The sequence below is a fragment of the Microtus ochrogaster genome, linkage group LG5 (assembly GCF_000317375.1).
Source record: "Microtus ochrogaster isolate Prairie Vole_2 linkage group LG5, MicOch1.0, whole genome shotgun sequence".
Lineage (NCBI taxonomy): Eukaryota > Metazoa > Chordata > Mammalia > Rodentia > Cricetidae > Microtus > Microtus ochrogaster.
Window position 1 is genome coordinate 52009059 of NC_022031.1, and position 16742 is coordinate 52025800.

The following is a 16742-nucleotide window of genomic DNA, read 5'->3' on the forward strand; positions in this document are numbered from 1 at the left end:
TATATGTTCCACTCTCCATCTCGATTAGTAAGAATTTTAATAAGCATTCCAAATTTCCATTAAAAACGAAATTCTCTTTGGATCCACTTTTTCCTTCAGCAGCACTCCATGAGATAGCTGAGTGAAACTACAGACATCATACAGGTACAAATGTCCCGAATGTAGGCAGATCAGATCCAGCAGTATATTAGGAGAAGATGCCCCGCAGAAGGAGCTGGTTCAGCACAAGGGAATCTGCAGAGTGTAAGTCATTACGAGAGTGTAGAGAAGGGACCCTGGGCCAGAGAGTTACCCGAGGAAATCCAGTTCTTCTTCTCACTTTCTCTCGGGCATGGAGAATGACGACGGCCCTAATGGATTAGTGAGACTGCCTTGGAAGCTGCTGGATTAAACAATGCGATTTTTAAAAATTGAAAATGAAATATGAAAATGGCATATTGAAACCCATTTGTATGTAAACTAAAAAACAAACAAATGCTGAACTTTGCTAAATATCTTAGGGGGAATTAGATAATACTCATATTAATTTTTCCTTAAATATCAGTTATATTAATGAGGAATTATATTAATACACACCCTGTCGTGGAACTATCTTTGCACTCTAGGAACTGAACTCAGATGGATTTTGATTTCATTGTTGCTATGGTAATCTTCCATTAGAATTTTGCACCAATAAAAGTACGGTTCCATAATTTTCTTTTTTGCAGTGTTAGATTTTGGTATTTATTATATTATATTCATTACAAAACATAATGTGGAAATGTTTTTCTAATGTTATGTAGCATTAAATTATTTACACATTAAAAATAAGCTCTAGAGCCGGGCGGTGGTGGTGCACGCATGCCTTTAATCCCAGCACTCGTATTAAAGGCAGATCTTTGAGTTTAAGGCCAGTCTGCTCTACAGAGCGAGTTCCAGGACAGCCAGGGCCACACAGAGAAACCCTGTCTTGAAAAACAAACAAAAAGCTACAGAAAAAATGGGTTAGGAGTTTAACACTAAAAGATTTAATCAGTGGCCAAAATATAGGAACCTAGATCTAAGCAAAGTGAAAACACGTTTTTATATCCCTACACTGGGTAAGGAGAATACAGTACTACATAAGGCTTCATCTTGGGAAAAAGACTGACATCTGCTCTGGCCAGTAAGAAAAATTAAATCTTAACAATGACTTTGTTGGGAACTTAGGGTAGCTCTGGCCTCCACATATGTACATATAAGTGAAAAGCCAAATCTGAAAAGACAAAATGCTTGTGAAGTACACATACATCTGAATAGTTTTTGGGTCTTATGTTTACTAAGCTAATTGATAAATCAGATAATCAGATTTAGATGCAAGTTACAGGACAAATTATATATTATGAAAATTGATATGATAGAACACTGAGGACATATAAAATGATGGTTTTTTATGCATAATCAAACCTAAATAATTCTGTTACTGGATTATCATAGACTCTGGTATGCGGCACTGTCCTTTCTGTTCTTCATAAAAACCTCAGCCGAGTTTGCCCGTCCATTCTTCCAGGGACTTTTTCATACATTAGACGCCGTTTTTTGGGTTGTGGTACTTGTGAGTACATTAAGCCTGTCAAAAGGAGGAAAAGGAAAACCACTTTATTGGGATAAGTAACTATGAAAAATGGTTGTTCTTTTAATAATAAACCATGAATGCACCTGTCGCTAATGGCTCTGTTTAAAATCAGCACACACACAGATCATGAATGCACCTGTCGCTAATGGCTCTGTTTAAAATCAGCACACACACAGATCATGAATGCACCTGTCGCTAATGGCTCTGTTTAAAATCAGCACACACACAGATCATGCATGCACCTGTCGCTAATGGCTCTGTTTAAAATCAGCACACACACAGATCATGCGAGTCTTTCATTATCCTCTTCTGTGAAGCTGTACAATCTCTAAAGTCTTTCCTCGCTCTGATATTTTTAAAAAAAACCATTGGAAATAGCTCAGGAAGCAACTCAGCAGGCTTCCTAATTCCAGAAAGTTTCCAACACATCTTCATAGATTAGAACGGACTGACTCTGAACTCACACAATGCTCTGTTCTCGGCTCTATACACCACTGAGACTATTCATATCACAATCAATATGCTCACATTAGCTGTTCAGCTTTCATTCCAACATCTTTATTTACAAATTTAATTTCTGCATGTGAACTCTGTGTGTGTGTGTGCGCGCGCAGACAGAGGTCAGAGGATGACTTACTGGCGTCAGCACCCTATCACTATTTAGGTCCCAGGGATGAACTGAGACCAGCAGTCTTGGTGGCAAGTGCTTCCATCTGCTGAGCCTTCTCTCCAGCGCCACAGTATTGTTAACACGCCATGTTTAAAAGACTCTTGTCCGTTACAAGTCTATTCCTGCTCCTATATTTACACTGTGACAGGAAGTGACCAGGAATGACTCACTCCAGACAGCAGCTTCCACACACATGTGCAGGCATCAGTATGTGTGCACCCACATGTGAGCATTCATACATACATGCACACATGCTGCATGCATACACATGCAAAGTAAAATTAGTTATTCAAAACTAAATTAATTAAAATTTACATAGATATCTGAGGATTCCATCAATATGCCTAAAAGCTTAAATGTCAGAATTTAGAAACACTTTCTTCAATTTTCTCATGAGAGAATGGGAAGATGATAGAGGGAAGTGCTCCATGTCCAAGAATCTATAGAAGTCACATGTATAATCTATTCTAGAGTAGGATGGGGTTTGAGCTGGTTCACTTATAAAGCTGCTGTAACAAAGCACGTGCACACGCACAAGCACACACACACACACACACACACAACCACCATCAGCTAAATGCATGACTCTTGATATGAAGATCAGAACTAAACAGAGGACCCATACTAACAGTGTCCCTGTGCATATACACAACAGGATTTTATTCAGCTTTAAAGAAAAATGAAATCATAACATTTGTAGAACGATGGATAGAACTGTAAAGTATGTCAAGTGAACAGTCAGGAATTGAAAGACACCCATGCATATTATTCTCTCATGTGGTGCTTGGATAGTAATTTGTATATTTATGTTCACGGTTAGGATAGGTCATCAGACTAGGAAAGGAACCATGAGGGCCAAGAGAAACTTTTAAGGGGTGGGGCTAAAAGGAAGTAATACATGTCATATGGGAGCAGAAGGAAGGCTGCTGGGTGGGGGAGGACAGGGAGCCATCAGGAGGTGAGGGGCAGGGCAGGGGAGTAAGGGAGGATGATCAAGAGTGAGGTTTCGGAGGCTCTCTTTTAATAAAATATAAAATGTGAGGGTCCCCCCCCCATCCGGGCCTGCTCTGATCTTTTGAAGGAGTCTATGAAAAGAGAAATTTTGAAGTTTAACTTTTTCTTCTTCTCACTCCTGGCTACCTGAACAGCAAAGCCACATTCATATGCCTTATGATATCTGAACATTTTATTCTAGAAGTCAGGTCAATGCCATAAGAAATTATACAAAAATAAAGGCACAAGCACTGAGAAAATAAAGTATCCTTTCTAAAAGTGAACGATAAAATGTTCAGACAAGTCGAAAACATCCATCAGAGTGAAGCTGATGGGTTCCTACGTAGAAAAGTTAAACAACGCATAGCAAAGGATCTAGCATCATGTGCGCGTGCGAGCGCGTGTGTCTGTGTGTGTGTGTGTGTGTGTGTGTGTGTGTGTGTGTGTGTGTGTTACACACGTGTGCATGTGGAGGCTGGAGGACAAACTCGGGTCCTCCTCCTCAGGTACCATCCATCCTTATATTTGTGAGACAGAATCCCTGGCTTACAGCTGTTGAAAATACGAGCTGCGGGGCTGCGTCCCCAGCACCCGGCTGCCCACATGGCTAGCCTAGCTTATGCCCCAAATAATTACACGGAAACTGTATTCTTTTAAACACCGCTTAGCCCATTACATCTAGCCTCTTCTAGGCTAGCTCTCACACCTGGACTAGCCCATTTCTAATAATCTGCTGTAGCCCACGAGCCGGCTTACCAAGAATGATCTTAACCTTTTTCCCCCCTTATTTTGTTTGTCTATTTGTTTTGCAACAGGGTCTTTCTATGTAGCCCTGGTTGTTCCGGAACTCACTGTGTAGATCAGGCTGACCTCAAACTCAGAGATCTTCCTGAGTGAGTGCTGTTTTAAACTTAAGTTGAAGGTATGGTTAATCTGAGACTACGAGAATTTGAAATATTTTGTTAGGCCACTACCTTTGATTTTCTCTTAAGCCCAAAGCTAATGGAGAACTTTAAGTGTGGCAACTAAAACAAAACATTGAAATTTGATCCTAGCACTATCGTTTTAAATGTTATTTTTAGTTCTCTCTCTCTCTCTCTCTCTCTCTCTCTCTCTCTCTCTCTGTGTGTGTGTGTGTCTGCATGTGGGCATGTGCATGCAGGTGTCCAGGAGGCCAGAGGTGTCAGATCCCTGGGAACTGGGGTTTCAGGTGGCATCAACTATCTAAGGTGGGTGCTGGTAGCCACGGAGCCATCGCTCAGACCCCGGCTTTAGCTTACAAACCAGGAGTTTTATCAACTGTTAGTGTTACCTGTTGGTGTTTCATAGTCTTTCCAATTAGATGAGGACACAGGCAGCCTTCTCTGTCCTGAGTAGTTTCGAGCTCTGTGGTAGAAATCAAGGCCATGGAATCCTCTTTGGTTTACATTAGAATCAGAAGCATAGACTGAATCCCAGCTGGGAGCAGATGGCCGTTCTCTCCAGAAAGTCTGGTCAGTCCCAGCATTTGAATGTCTGTGTGTGAGATCTTCCAGTTCAGCCGACAGACACTCTGGCTGATCACTGGTTAAGTCATCTTCTTGAGGGCACCATTTGTTGTAGGTGGTCTGCTCTGCTCCACAGCTTGACCTGAATGAATACATCTGTTTTTGATCAGTATTTTTCTTAAAGTCCCAATAAAGATGGGATGGAGAGTCCTCTGGTAAAAACATGGGGCTGGACGCTTGCATACTTCTGCTTTCTTTGGCTCTAGGATAATTCACAAAATTATGAGTAATTCTCCTCTGAGTATCAGTTGGTAACATTTCGGGTTCATAATTTATGTGTGTTAGGCCCAAAGAAAAGACACCTGATTCCGAATCACCCTGGCTTGGAAAGGAGTGCCAAGATGCTTTTTTTGGGTCCTTATGACTTAGAAAAGGGTTATTCCACGCTGTGTTCCAGGAGCCAGCCTGTCTGTGAGATGCTGCAGATGGTGGCCTGCAGATGCTCTCTCTTAGCTCCATAAAAGGAGCGCTTGTGCCTTCCTGCATTATCTCTTCCGGGTCTTCATAGGAATAATATTCATCGTGTTCTTGAATGACAGGAGCTGAGCTCTGAGAAATAAAGGGACGAGTTTGATTCATATCTTCCTGAAGTGATGAAATTTGAGGTGACTTTGTCATGGAGGAAGAACTAATCTTGAACAAGGAAGTGATGCTACAAAAATGCTGAAAATTAAAAATAATAGTTTAATATAACAGTTTGGAAAATAAAATGATGCCTAGCTAAATTCATAGATACTACACTGACACATATCAACATAAAAAATAACTAAACACCATTAAAAGAGATCATTGTAATTTGCATCTATTTTCTAGTAGCTTGCAATGGACTTTTAATAAACTGTTTTTAGAGATGTTTTAGGTTTGCAACAAATACAGTGGATTTTATTTTAGTTATACAAATTATATGCAAATTCCTTGATAAGAATTTAAAAATATCAATAAAGCTAAAACTCCCTTCCCTGTTGTGGTAAAAGACATCAGGAATTTTGGAAGGGATAATGTAAATACATATTAATTATTTATGAATACAATGACTTTTAAAATGCTTTAAAATGTGCTAACCTGTACTGAATTATCTTTGTTAGCTTTAAAATGTATAGCTAATGGCAATTCATATGTAAGTTAGTTCAGGTAAATGGTTTCTTTCCTATGTGGTGCCCCAAACAAAGCTGGACACCATCCCTGGAAATGCCCGTGATACAAACCCTAACTGAGATGGGAAGGGGAATTACAGATTACAGCCTGTGCTCTCCTAACCCACCTTCAGGACTTTGACTGGAACCTGGGGCAGGAGTTCCTGAAGCTCAGCGGGCGATGCTCTCAACAGCCAGTGCAGCGAAGGTGCTCGGTGCAGCATGAGCTGAGCCACCAGGGGGTTGATGCACGGAAAATCAAGCAGGTGCATCTCTTCCTGGAAGACAGTGTGGTGTTTCCTCGGGCAGGGGGCTTGTGAGAGGGACCTACTTTAGTCTACAGATGAAAATTTGGTCATTGAACTTATAACAATTTGGGAAGCATGGAAAAATATGCTATCGGGAAGGGAATTCAGGTATTGGTGTCTGTTTGCCTCGCACATGTCTAATGGATACATTTAGGAAGAGTAACCTTAGATGGTGAAACTTCAACCCAGGATTTATCCAACCACTCATGAGGATCTCTCTTGGACGCCATTAGATTGTGGTCTGCGATCTGTCGAATTGTTAAGGCAGTCTCTTCTACTCCTGGGGCGATTATAAGCTAAAAAAATATTTCATATGTTAGATTGTAGGAAAATACTAGGAAGTAAGATGTAGCATTCAGAAACAGTTTGAGATAAAGGAAAAATCTGAGTAATGAATTTTTAATCATCATTTTGTATATAATTTATTAGTGTGTGTATTTGAAACCCAAGAGCTTTCATTTGTGAGGATAACCAAATCAATTCTCTCTCTCTCTCTCTCTCTCTCTCTCTCTCTCTCTCTCTCTCTCTCTCTCTCTTTCTCTGTGACAGGTCTCTTTATGTAGCCCTGGCTATCCTGAAACTTGCTATGTAGACCAGGTTGGCTTTAAACCTATGGAGATCTCCCTGTCTCTGCCTCCTGAATTTTAAGATTAAAGGTATGCACCACCACACCTAGCTCCTTCTTTCTTTCAATATTGTGCCCTATTTTTTAATTTTTGGAATAAATTTTTCTTCACTTTAATTTGGCATTTACTTATAAATTTTTAAAATTTATTTAGTGCTATATTTCACTTATAGAAGAGCAACTTGAGCCGGGCGATGGTGGCGCACGCCTTTAATCCCAGCACTTGGGAGGCAGAGGCAGGCGGATCTCTGTGAGTTCGAGACCAACCTGGTCTACAGAGCTAGTTCCAGGACAGGCTCCAAAGCCACAGAGAAACCCTGTCTCAAAAAACCAAAAAAAAAAAAAAAAAAAAGAAGAGCAACTTGAAAAATCACTGGTAATATTTAATATTTTGCTTTTTCTAGTAGTTGTCAACTGAAAATAAGAATAAGAAATACAGTGCAATAGTTTTCAAAAGCAAACTGAAACATGAAGGATACTTATAAATTAATTTGATATTGTGCTAGAAAGTAAGACATAAGCCCTGCTTACAGGAGCATACCTGGCACCGTAAACCTGGACAAGGGTTCATGGCTGGGGAAATCATAGGCTCCAGGGAACCTACTGAATTTTGCTAAGTGGATGTAATATAAAACTGCCCTCTGTAATCACGTCTCTCTACCCATAGATTAACGCAGCTCTCACACCTCTTCAGAGAAGTTGCTTTGTATTAGTAGACAGTGGTTAATGAAGAAACTCACAACTTTGGTCAAAGTGCACAAAATAAGTGTCTATGGAGTGCTCAATCACAAACGGGACATCTCTACCATACCCCTGCCCCAAGGCTCGGGTTTCATAGCAGAAGAGAGGGCAAAAGGACCATAAGGCCAGAGGCCAGGAATAGGCACCACAGCACCTCCTGGACACGACAGGCCTGCTGCACTCAAACACAGCAGCTGATGCTGCCTGAGCAATCCAGTCAGTCCACATTCCAGCCTGGGCAGAGAGGGGCTCACAAGCCCACCCTAGCTGAGCTGCTACTGATAACCCATGCTTCATGGGAGGGAGAATTGTTTTGTTTTTTTTAAAGAATGTAGTCCCCACTAGGTCAACCACACTGCCAGTGGACAGCCACACACGAATATGTGTGCAACACAAATTAGACTTGGTGGGCTATTAAAAAAAGACGTGACGTTTGGAGGGAAGAGGAAGTGGACCTAGGGAGTTAGGGGGAGAGTGGAGATGAGTCCAATCGAAATAGGCTCTGTGCATACATACAATTCTCAAAAAGGAATCGCTAAATGTATTTTAAATGTTTTGATTTTAAGCAGTCATTCTAGTTGGTAATTGTTCATTTAATTTTAGTTTATTTGATTCTAAGATACTCTTGCCAAAATTGTGCGTCTGTGTGTGTGTGCGCACGCGTATGTTTACATGTGCGAGTAACTTCTGAGCAGGAGGGATGGCTAAGTGGTTTAGAACATCTGTTCTTGTAGAGGACAGGTATAGTTCCCAGCACCCACACGACAGCTTATAGCCAACTGTAATTTCATTTCCTGCATTTGTAATCCTGGGAGTAACCTAGCAACAGAGCCAGAGTGCTGTAGGTACTTGTACACATGTACACATGTATTGCTGTGATTGTGTAATAAAAAGCTGAATGGCCAATAGCTAGAAAGAGGTTAGGCAGGATTTCTGGGGACAGAGAGGACTCTGGGAAGAAGAAGGGCAGAGACATAAGAGGAAACAGGAGTAAGAAGATGGAGAGAGGTAATACCACATAATAGAACATAAATTAAATAAATAGGTTAATTTAAGTTGTAATAGCAAGTTAGGAACAAGTCTGAGCTAAGACTGAACTTTCATAATTATTAAGTCTCTGTGTCATTATTTGGAAGCTGGATGGAGAAACAGAAAAAGACTCGTCACAGTCAGAGATCACACAGGGAAATAAAATAAGAATCTGCGTATAATGGGGATTCAAGAGACAGCACAATGGCTGGAGACACAGCTTAGGTGAAGAGCCTGTACCTGGGATACCTAATTCCTTAGGGCTGAATCTTATACACAATAAAAGGATACAAATTTCACAAAATAGCTATGAGCTAGTTTCAGGATAGTAAGTCTAAAACGTCCGCACATACTTTCTTTGGAGTGCATATATTGTAAAAGAGAACTTTTTAAAGTTTACACAAATATATACACAACGTATAGAGATATCCTGTTTAATCACAACTTTATTTCATTGTTAGTTTTAGATGATTTGGGGAAGATAAGACACCTTCATTTAAACAAAAATTTATTCTAAAAGACAAAATTTTATGATGACGGTAATGAGTATTGCAGTAATTGATCAGAATGAGAATTCTGGGGTTCATACCCAGACTAAGAATTCAAGAGGATTCAAAAAGCTTTATTTCTTAATTTGTATATGTGTATATATCATCTGCAAGGAGAGTTCATAAAAAACTCATAGAAATCTTTTAAAATTAGAAGGTTAGGGATATAACTAAGTGTTATATGCTTGTTTGCCTACTACACACCAGGCTTTGAATTGGATCACCAATACCACAAGAAAAAAAAAAGATTAACAAATGAAATATATCTAAAAATTAGATAGCACTACCAATACCTTCTTTTAAGTTAAGAGAGTGTCCTTAGACTTCCAGGTAATTCTTTTATGGCTAAGATGGCTGGAAACAAAAGAGAGCTAATAATATACTGATGTTCTCTAAGAGACAAAAGTCATGATAACTAAATAAAGTAGCAATACATTCTAATACATACATAACACATATGGGGTCAGGAACCCCTGGCTATTCCTAGTTTTGAGTCAGGGTCTCATGTAGTCCAAGTTATCCTTGAATTCCTTACGTAGCCAAAGGCAACCTTGAACTTCTGATCCTCCTGCCTCAACCTCCCAAGTGCCATGGCGTTGCAGGCATGTGGTACTGGAGACTGAACCCACAGTTTTGTCAATGCTCTGCAGACTCTACCTGCCAAGCTACACTCTTTCCTCAGACCTGGTATAATAACGACATCAAGTCAGATCAGCGGTAAACCTATGCATATTAACAATGCCAACACTGTAAGAACAACAAAGAAACTGGACGACTTTTTAGGATGGACTTGAAAAGCACCTGGAGTGTTTCTATCAGAAGCAGACTTTTGTTCAGAGTGGATCGCCTGCACACACTCCTCCTTTACCCTCAAATGCCGTCCTCAGGGCACAGCGTCTCTGGACCGACCGTGTCCCTGTCTCTGAACAGCGCCACTTTACTGATAGCATATTTACATATAATTCTTTACCACATGCTCGGAAAAGGCTAACCAAGCAGGGAATCCTCATTTGAATAAACAAGACACATTTGCACCTGTCATTCACTTATTTAAAGGTAACTTTTCTAAGAATTTTACTTTTGTGGGTAGTATGTATCATGACATTTAAATTTTCAAAAGGATCATTTCTTCCTATTCTTAACAGGTTGTGATTTGACTTAACTCTATTTAGCAGGTGTTTGTTAAATTTACTTGCTCGGTGTGAAGCACTGTGCTAACTGCCCCGGGTTTACAGAGGACTTAGTTCTTACCTTTCAGAGTGGAGAGTACATAAATAAACCTGTGCCAGGGGTGGTGCGCACCTTAATCCCAGTACTTGGATCTCTGTGAGTTCAAGGCCAGCCAGGGCAACACTGCACAGTGACATTCTGTCTCCAGAACAAAACCAAACCACCACCAATGAACACCTTACCCCATAGTAGAGGTAAAAGGTGTAATGGGGAGGGCCATGTTTACTCTGAGAGGGCATGCCTGGGCAGGGTCCCTTACAGAAGCAGTGTTTGAAACCTGGCTCCAGGAGATGGACAGCAGCATCCTGGGGGAAGAAAGACTGGATAGAATCTCGTCATTGGTGGAGTATTTATGGAGGACATGATTACCCAGGGACTAAATTCTGAATCCACCTGAATTTGACTCTATTCTGAATGAAGCAGGGAAGATATGGAAGGTCTCTAAGCAAGAAAACTTGACAGTATTTATCAATAACCGTCTATTTGGCATCATGCTGGGTGCCCAGAGTACAGACGTGATCAGACAAGCCCCCTCCCCTCCAGAAGCACACTTCTGTGAGCGGATTTTCACAGCAGCATCCTAGCAATGGCATGGGTGTCAGCAAGTGATGGAGGAGGGAACAGGTAGGGAAACGCTGGCTAGTTAGGAAGGCATCTTAAAAATCTTCAGAATAAATGATGCATGCCTGAACTCAGAGAAGCAGAGGTGGGCGCAGAAGGAGACTGAGTCCAGAGATACTGCAGCTGCACAAAGAGGCCCACACCAGTGAACAGAAATGTCCCAAATCAAGCTTGGTGGAGGACGGGAAGTTTCATAGGGACACACAGAGTCTGAGGTATTTGTAGGATATTCGGGTGGAGACTGTCAACTGGCCGCTAGAACATAGGTGCAGACCTTACACGTCAGAAGGATTTTAAGAACTACTCAGAAACTACAGCAGGGAAGTGGGAACGTTTGAGTTCTTAAAGAGCATGAAATAATAACAGAAAATTCAGACAAATGGTTTAGTTTTAGAGTGGGACCCTAAAAAGGGGGCCAAGTAAGGAGATTATAGATCATCAGTACACATTACCCTATCAAAATGTCTTGAGATTTCCACTCTGTAGCAGAGAAAATTTCAGTACATCTTGCATAAAAAACATGTTTTAACCAAGGGACATTTATTTTTATTCATATCCTGACATGTTTTTTAAAAGTTCTAAAAGATCCTTTTAAAAAATAAAAAATAAAACTAAGTTCTAACTATGCTTGATTTTAAAGTAACTAGAAAAATTCATTATTGTTTGGTTTTTGAGGTAGTCTCACTATATAGCTCCCTAACTGGCTTTGAACTATGATCTTTCTCAGCCTCTTGAGTGCCAAGATAACAGTCGTGTGCACCATACCAGGCTTAAAGTTCTTGCCACGTATTTATTTTGTGTGAATTTATATGTGTGTTCATGTAACACACATAAAAGCTTTTAAAACAGAAGTGTAGTGATAAATATATTTAATAATTTGACCTTGCTTCTTATTGGCTCTTAAGGAATTGTGTCTTTTTAATGTTTCTTCTCACTGGGCACTTGAGTTCAAGTCTAATTTTTGTTTATGAACAGTATTTATGAATACATAGGAAAACAATACCTTTACATCCAATTCTTCAGATTTAAGACCAGAGGAAACCAAGGCTGCATAAATCTGCGCAAGGTGATGGAGTGTCTTTGGTGTGAGATGGTACCTAAGAACGAGATTATTACATGTTTCCACATCAGACATTTTGCTGCAGGCACGTCCCACCTCCCTGCACTTCCTTTTCCCTGTCTGGAAAGGGCATTTCCACCTCCTGTCCTTGAGCACACTATTAAATATAGGGATGCTGAGGGTGTGTGCGGACTCATCTCCAGGGACGACTGTATGACCTAAAGTTAGACACAGAGAATGCTCCATCTGGCAAGCACCAAACAGGATATTCTCAAAGGTTGCTGATGCTCATCCTTGAAATTATCTGCCTGAATAACTAAGATAATTCAAACCATTTCCTCTTCATTTTCTATTTCTCTCATTTGGTCATCTTATAGAGATACTACTTAAAGGTTACAATTAGATGGGTATGGTGGTACACATGTTTAATCCCTGCATTTGGGAGGCAGAGACTGGGGGATCTCTGTGAGTTCAAGGTCAGCCTGGTCTACAAAGAGTTCCAGGGCTATACAGAAAAGCCCTGTCTCAAAAAAACCAAACAAAAAAAAAAAGAAGAAAGAAAGAAAAAAGTTACAATTATCTAATAAAATAGAACTATGAAATTTGGAATTCCGGAAATAATTATATTTATGATAATATCACAAATAAATTATCACACTGTATATTCTGATAAAAAATAAAGCTATCTCAGAATATTACATGATAGGCAAAAATAGGTAGGGATCTTTTGCTGTTCTCCCCCTGCATTTCAACTGAACCACAATACTATAGATGAACAACAATCTGAAAACAGCCTTAGAAAACTTCCAAGTAAATAATTTATCTAAAAAATTTACAAGCTTTGGATGAAGCTTAAAATGATTTATAAGCAGGCACCAGACTTGAACTGTTTTATAGGCCTTATTAATATTCCAAGTGAGGGCATTAAAGCACAAACCACAGGTTTTATTTTGTAGCCAGGTGGAAGGGGCTCACTATGTTAAATGACCTGCTGGGGCTGCTTGCTAATAGAAGAGGAAGTAAGAGCCAAGGTGCTCAGACTCTTAGACTCCAGTTCGTTTCTGTCCTCACAAGATAATAACTACACGGGAAGAGTTCAGTAAACTAGTAAGCAAGAATGGTGTCAAGAAAGTGGACAAAAATCACAGGCAATGCCAGTGTATGGATTCCTTCTTCAACAACCAGTTTAAAGAATATATACCTGCTGTGAGTTAGGTGGGAGGTGGTACTGGAGGAATAAAAACGAGCCACACCGGGCAGCAATTTGGTAGGAAAGGCTGACTCATTCAGTGAACTACTGAGCACCTATCACCCGAGAGCAGTGCTCCAAAGACTCTAAACACAGAAGAAGAAACAGAGAGCTAAGCGGTTCTCAGGATGGGAAGTGTAAAGAGGGAGCTCTGAGAAAGACGGAGCAGAAAACAGTACCTGGGACAGGTCCGGAAGATAAAACAGACCTGAGTGCAGTTTCAGTAGCGGAAAGAGTTGAAGAAGCAGAAAGGAAGTGGGTGACAGAAGAAAACACCTGGCTGAACTGGAGGGCAGGGAAGAAGCAGCCTGGAAATGCAGGTGCGTCATATCCTGACACCTCATACATATGGGTCACATTTTGTATTGTGTTGAGTAGGTAGCTAGGAACTCAGTAAAAACTGTGTGTGTGTGTGCCTGCACTCACATGTGATATTTGTGTGTATACACATGCATACAGAGTCAGAAGTTAACACCTTTTCTCCTCCTTCTCCTCTGTCTTCATCTTCTGGAGACAGGGCTTGCTATGTAGCAGGCTGGGATTAAAGGTCTTCAGTACCGTGCCCTGCTTACATCTCAAGCGTCATTTCTCAGGTGCTGTCGCACTGCTGTTATAGAACCAGTCAAGCAGGCCAGGCTGAATGGTCAGGGAGCACCAGGGACCCACTGGCTTTTCCTCCCCAGCACTGGGATTAAAATGCACACCACCATGCCTGTTTGTTATTGTTGTTTTCTTTAACATGGGTTCTGGATTCTGAACTCAGGTCCTTGGATTCAAACTCAGTTCCTTGTGCCTAGCACTTTACTGACAGAGTTATTTTTCTAGCCTTTCATAAGAATGGAATAATCAGAGTTTGGTTTTAGGGTCATCAACCAAGTATCTGACACACCACTTAAAGGAACAGGGAGAGACAGGTAGAGCTACAAAAACAACAGGTAGTGTAACAATCCACATGAACAGTGAGAATCTGAGCTAACATAAATGCAGGGCAGACAGAGAGAACGTAAAACTGCTAAAGGGCAGGGAAGAAGAAATACAGGCTTGGAGGGGACAGAGACTATACAGTCAGTTCATATCTGAACATGTTAATTTGAGAGTTGTGGGATATAAGGGTGGAAATGTTTAGTAAAGATTTAGAAATTTGTTCCAGGAATTCCCAAGAAAGGCTGCAGAAAGAAACGTAATAATTATATACTGACAGATCCTGACAGAAGTTGTAGTAGATACGATGGACAATGAGAGAACCCAAAGATAAGTACGTTCAGAGACTGACACAAAGAAGCTGTACAGGAAGGGAAAGAACTTAGAAAGGTGGACGATCAAAGGCGCTGGAGTTCTGTCACAGAACTGGGGAGTTTGGAGCAACAGACCACTGCAACAGTCCTAAATGCCTCAGAGCAGCGAATATAAACGCACTGCTGACGGTCCTGAGACAGAACCTCCAGAGACAAAGACCAGTACAGAGGCCAGGAGAAAAGCCAGCTGGCAGAGAATAAAGAAGAAATGATTATTATGCTTATCAGTAAAGGAAAGGATAAATACAATGACTCAAGCCACTGTCTGGCCATGGCATTTTCTAACGTTTTCATTAAGCCCACCAATGACGTAAGTACAGGAAGGAGTTACGTAGTCAGTGTATTAACAGGATTTTAGAAGTGGTTTAAAATGATTTGTCTTTTAGCAAACAAGCCCAGGATTGCAAAGAAATAAAACACTTAAAATAATAATTCTCAGTGAGACAGGGTTTGAGGGGATGATCGGAACAGAATGTCCAGGACAGTATGTGCCATCTGCAGAGTTCTGGGCTCTCCAATCCCCTGCCTCCATCCCAGACCCCCCCTTAAAGCACACTAGATGACCAAGTGGACTTGGCATGAACATCTGTGTGCAAAGAGGACTGAAGAAGACTATGACCATGACTTCGGAGGAAGAAGTGTTTACCTACTCTGAATTTAATGTTTCCTTGGGATATAGTATTATCCAACAACAGCTATACTGGAATGACAACGCCATTAATCTCATAATGATATTGTCTGATGCCTTCTCATAATATAATTCTTCTAGGTCCTATAAAAATAAAGAAAATGAAAAGATACATTAGATTGACTACTGTTTAAAACTTGCAACAGTCTGAGGTATAGAAATGGAAACTTAAGACACATGGGTATAGTTTAGTGTAAAAATTAAAGCTGCAGTAGACATAAAAATGGTAACTAGTGACAGCATCAACCAGGACTCTTATGAGTCTTCCAAGATAGGAATAAAATGACCAATTCAATGTTCCTGTGCTGAAAAGGTGCTTTGTGGACTGGGATCTGGCTACTCCAGGGCAACAGAAAGAACATTTAAAAGGCCATGGAATAACCTGTTGATGGTGCAGCTGGTAAATGCACTTGCCCTGTGAGCACTGCGGCCGGGGTTCGAGTACAGGAGCCCTGCACAGCAAGCCTAAAAGGGTGGGCTTGGTAGACTTCCTGGGTCCCTCGACAGTCTGGATCTTCTTTTCATTTAATTATTAAAGTTTAATAAGATATTCGATAAAATGTGTCATTCAAGACATGTCCTTCTTCTAACAGAAATTCTATAACTGTGGATAAAGAGTTTTTCCAGGTCAACCAATAATTAAGAACTTTAAATATTCAAGAAACACTGTCTCTTTAAAGCTCCAGGACTTGGCTTTTCCATTATATCATTCTTATAGTATAATTTTTCTCATTAAATCAGACCTTTCCACATTTATCAATAATTTATATTTAAACCTGATTTCCAATCTCCATTTCTTTACAACTGGTACATCAATCAAGCAAACATAGAAGACTCTTCCAAGAATGTATACATCTTAAGTTCTAAATTGTATTTTAACAAATTTGTGACTCTCTGTCACAAAGTTAATGTGTCGGCAGCCAGGGTTTGAGCACCCAGCTGGGTGGCAGCATTGCAGGTGAGGAGACAGGTCTAAATTCCATGTAGTTTTGGGGACTCTCTCTCTTTGAGAAACAACAATTTGAAGTAATCCCTATTTGCCTTACAGGAAATCGTACATTTCTAACCATCAATTAATATTATACTTTTTTGGGGGCTAGAAAGATGGCTCAGCAGTTAAGATACTAGTCTAACACAGAGTCCAGACTCATTCAATTCCCAGTACCCAGATCAGAGTTTTCAATCATCTATAATTCCAATTCCAGGGGATCCAATGCCCTCTGGATCCTTGAGCCCCTGAATACACGTGGTGCACAGAAACTCACAGTCACACAAAATAAAGAAGAAATAAAGAATGAACTACATAGCCGTGTAAGATTATACATGAAAAGAGGTTCCTGGTTTTCGTTATCTTGTTCTGTTTGCACAACTGGTGCTCACACTGTCTGTCTGCACAGCTGGTGCTCACACT

General features: G+C 40.5%; 1 protein-coding gene across 1 annotated transcript in view; it reads right to left on the minus strand.

The window, feature by feature from the left end:
- Positions 1 to 941: 941 nt before the first annotated feature.
- Shoc1 (shortage in chiasmata 1) overlaps positions 942 to 16742 on the minus strand; it is a 62988-nt gene continuing 47187 nt past the window's right edge. Inside the window, exons 21-26 of the mRNA XM_005362389.2 lie at positions 15294 to 15415; positions 12043 to 12136; positions 6410 to 6541; positions 6066 to 6215; positions 4570 to 5467; positions 942 to 1588 (exon numbers count right to left, since the gene is read on the minus strand). Of these exons, the coding sequence (XP_005362446.1) occupies positions 1488 to 1588; positions 4570 to 5467; positions 6066 to 6215; positions 6410 to 6541; positions 12043 to 12136; positions 15294 to 15415 (1497 nt within the window). The 3' untranslated portion in view covers positions 942 to 1487. The remainder of the gene's footprint in view (positions 1589 to 4569; positions 5468 to 6065; positions 6216 to 6409; positions 6542 to 12042; positions 12137 to 15293; positions 15416 to 16742) is intronic.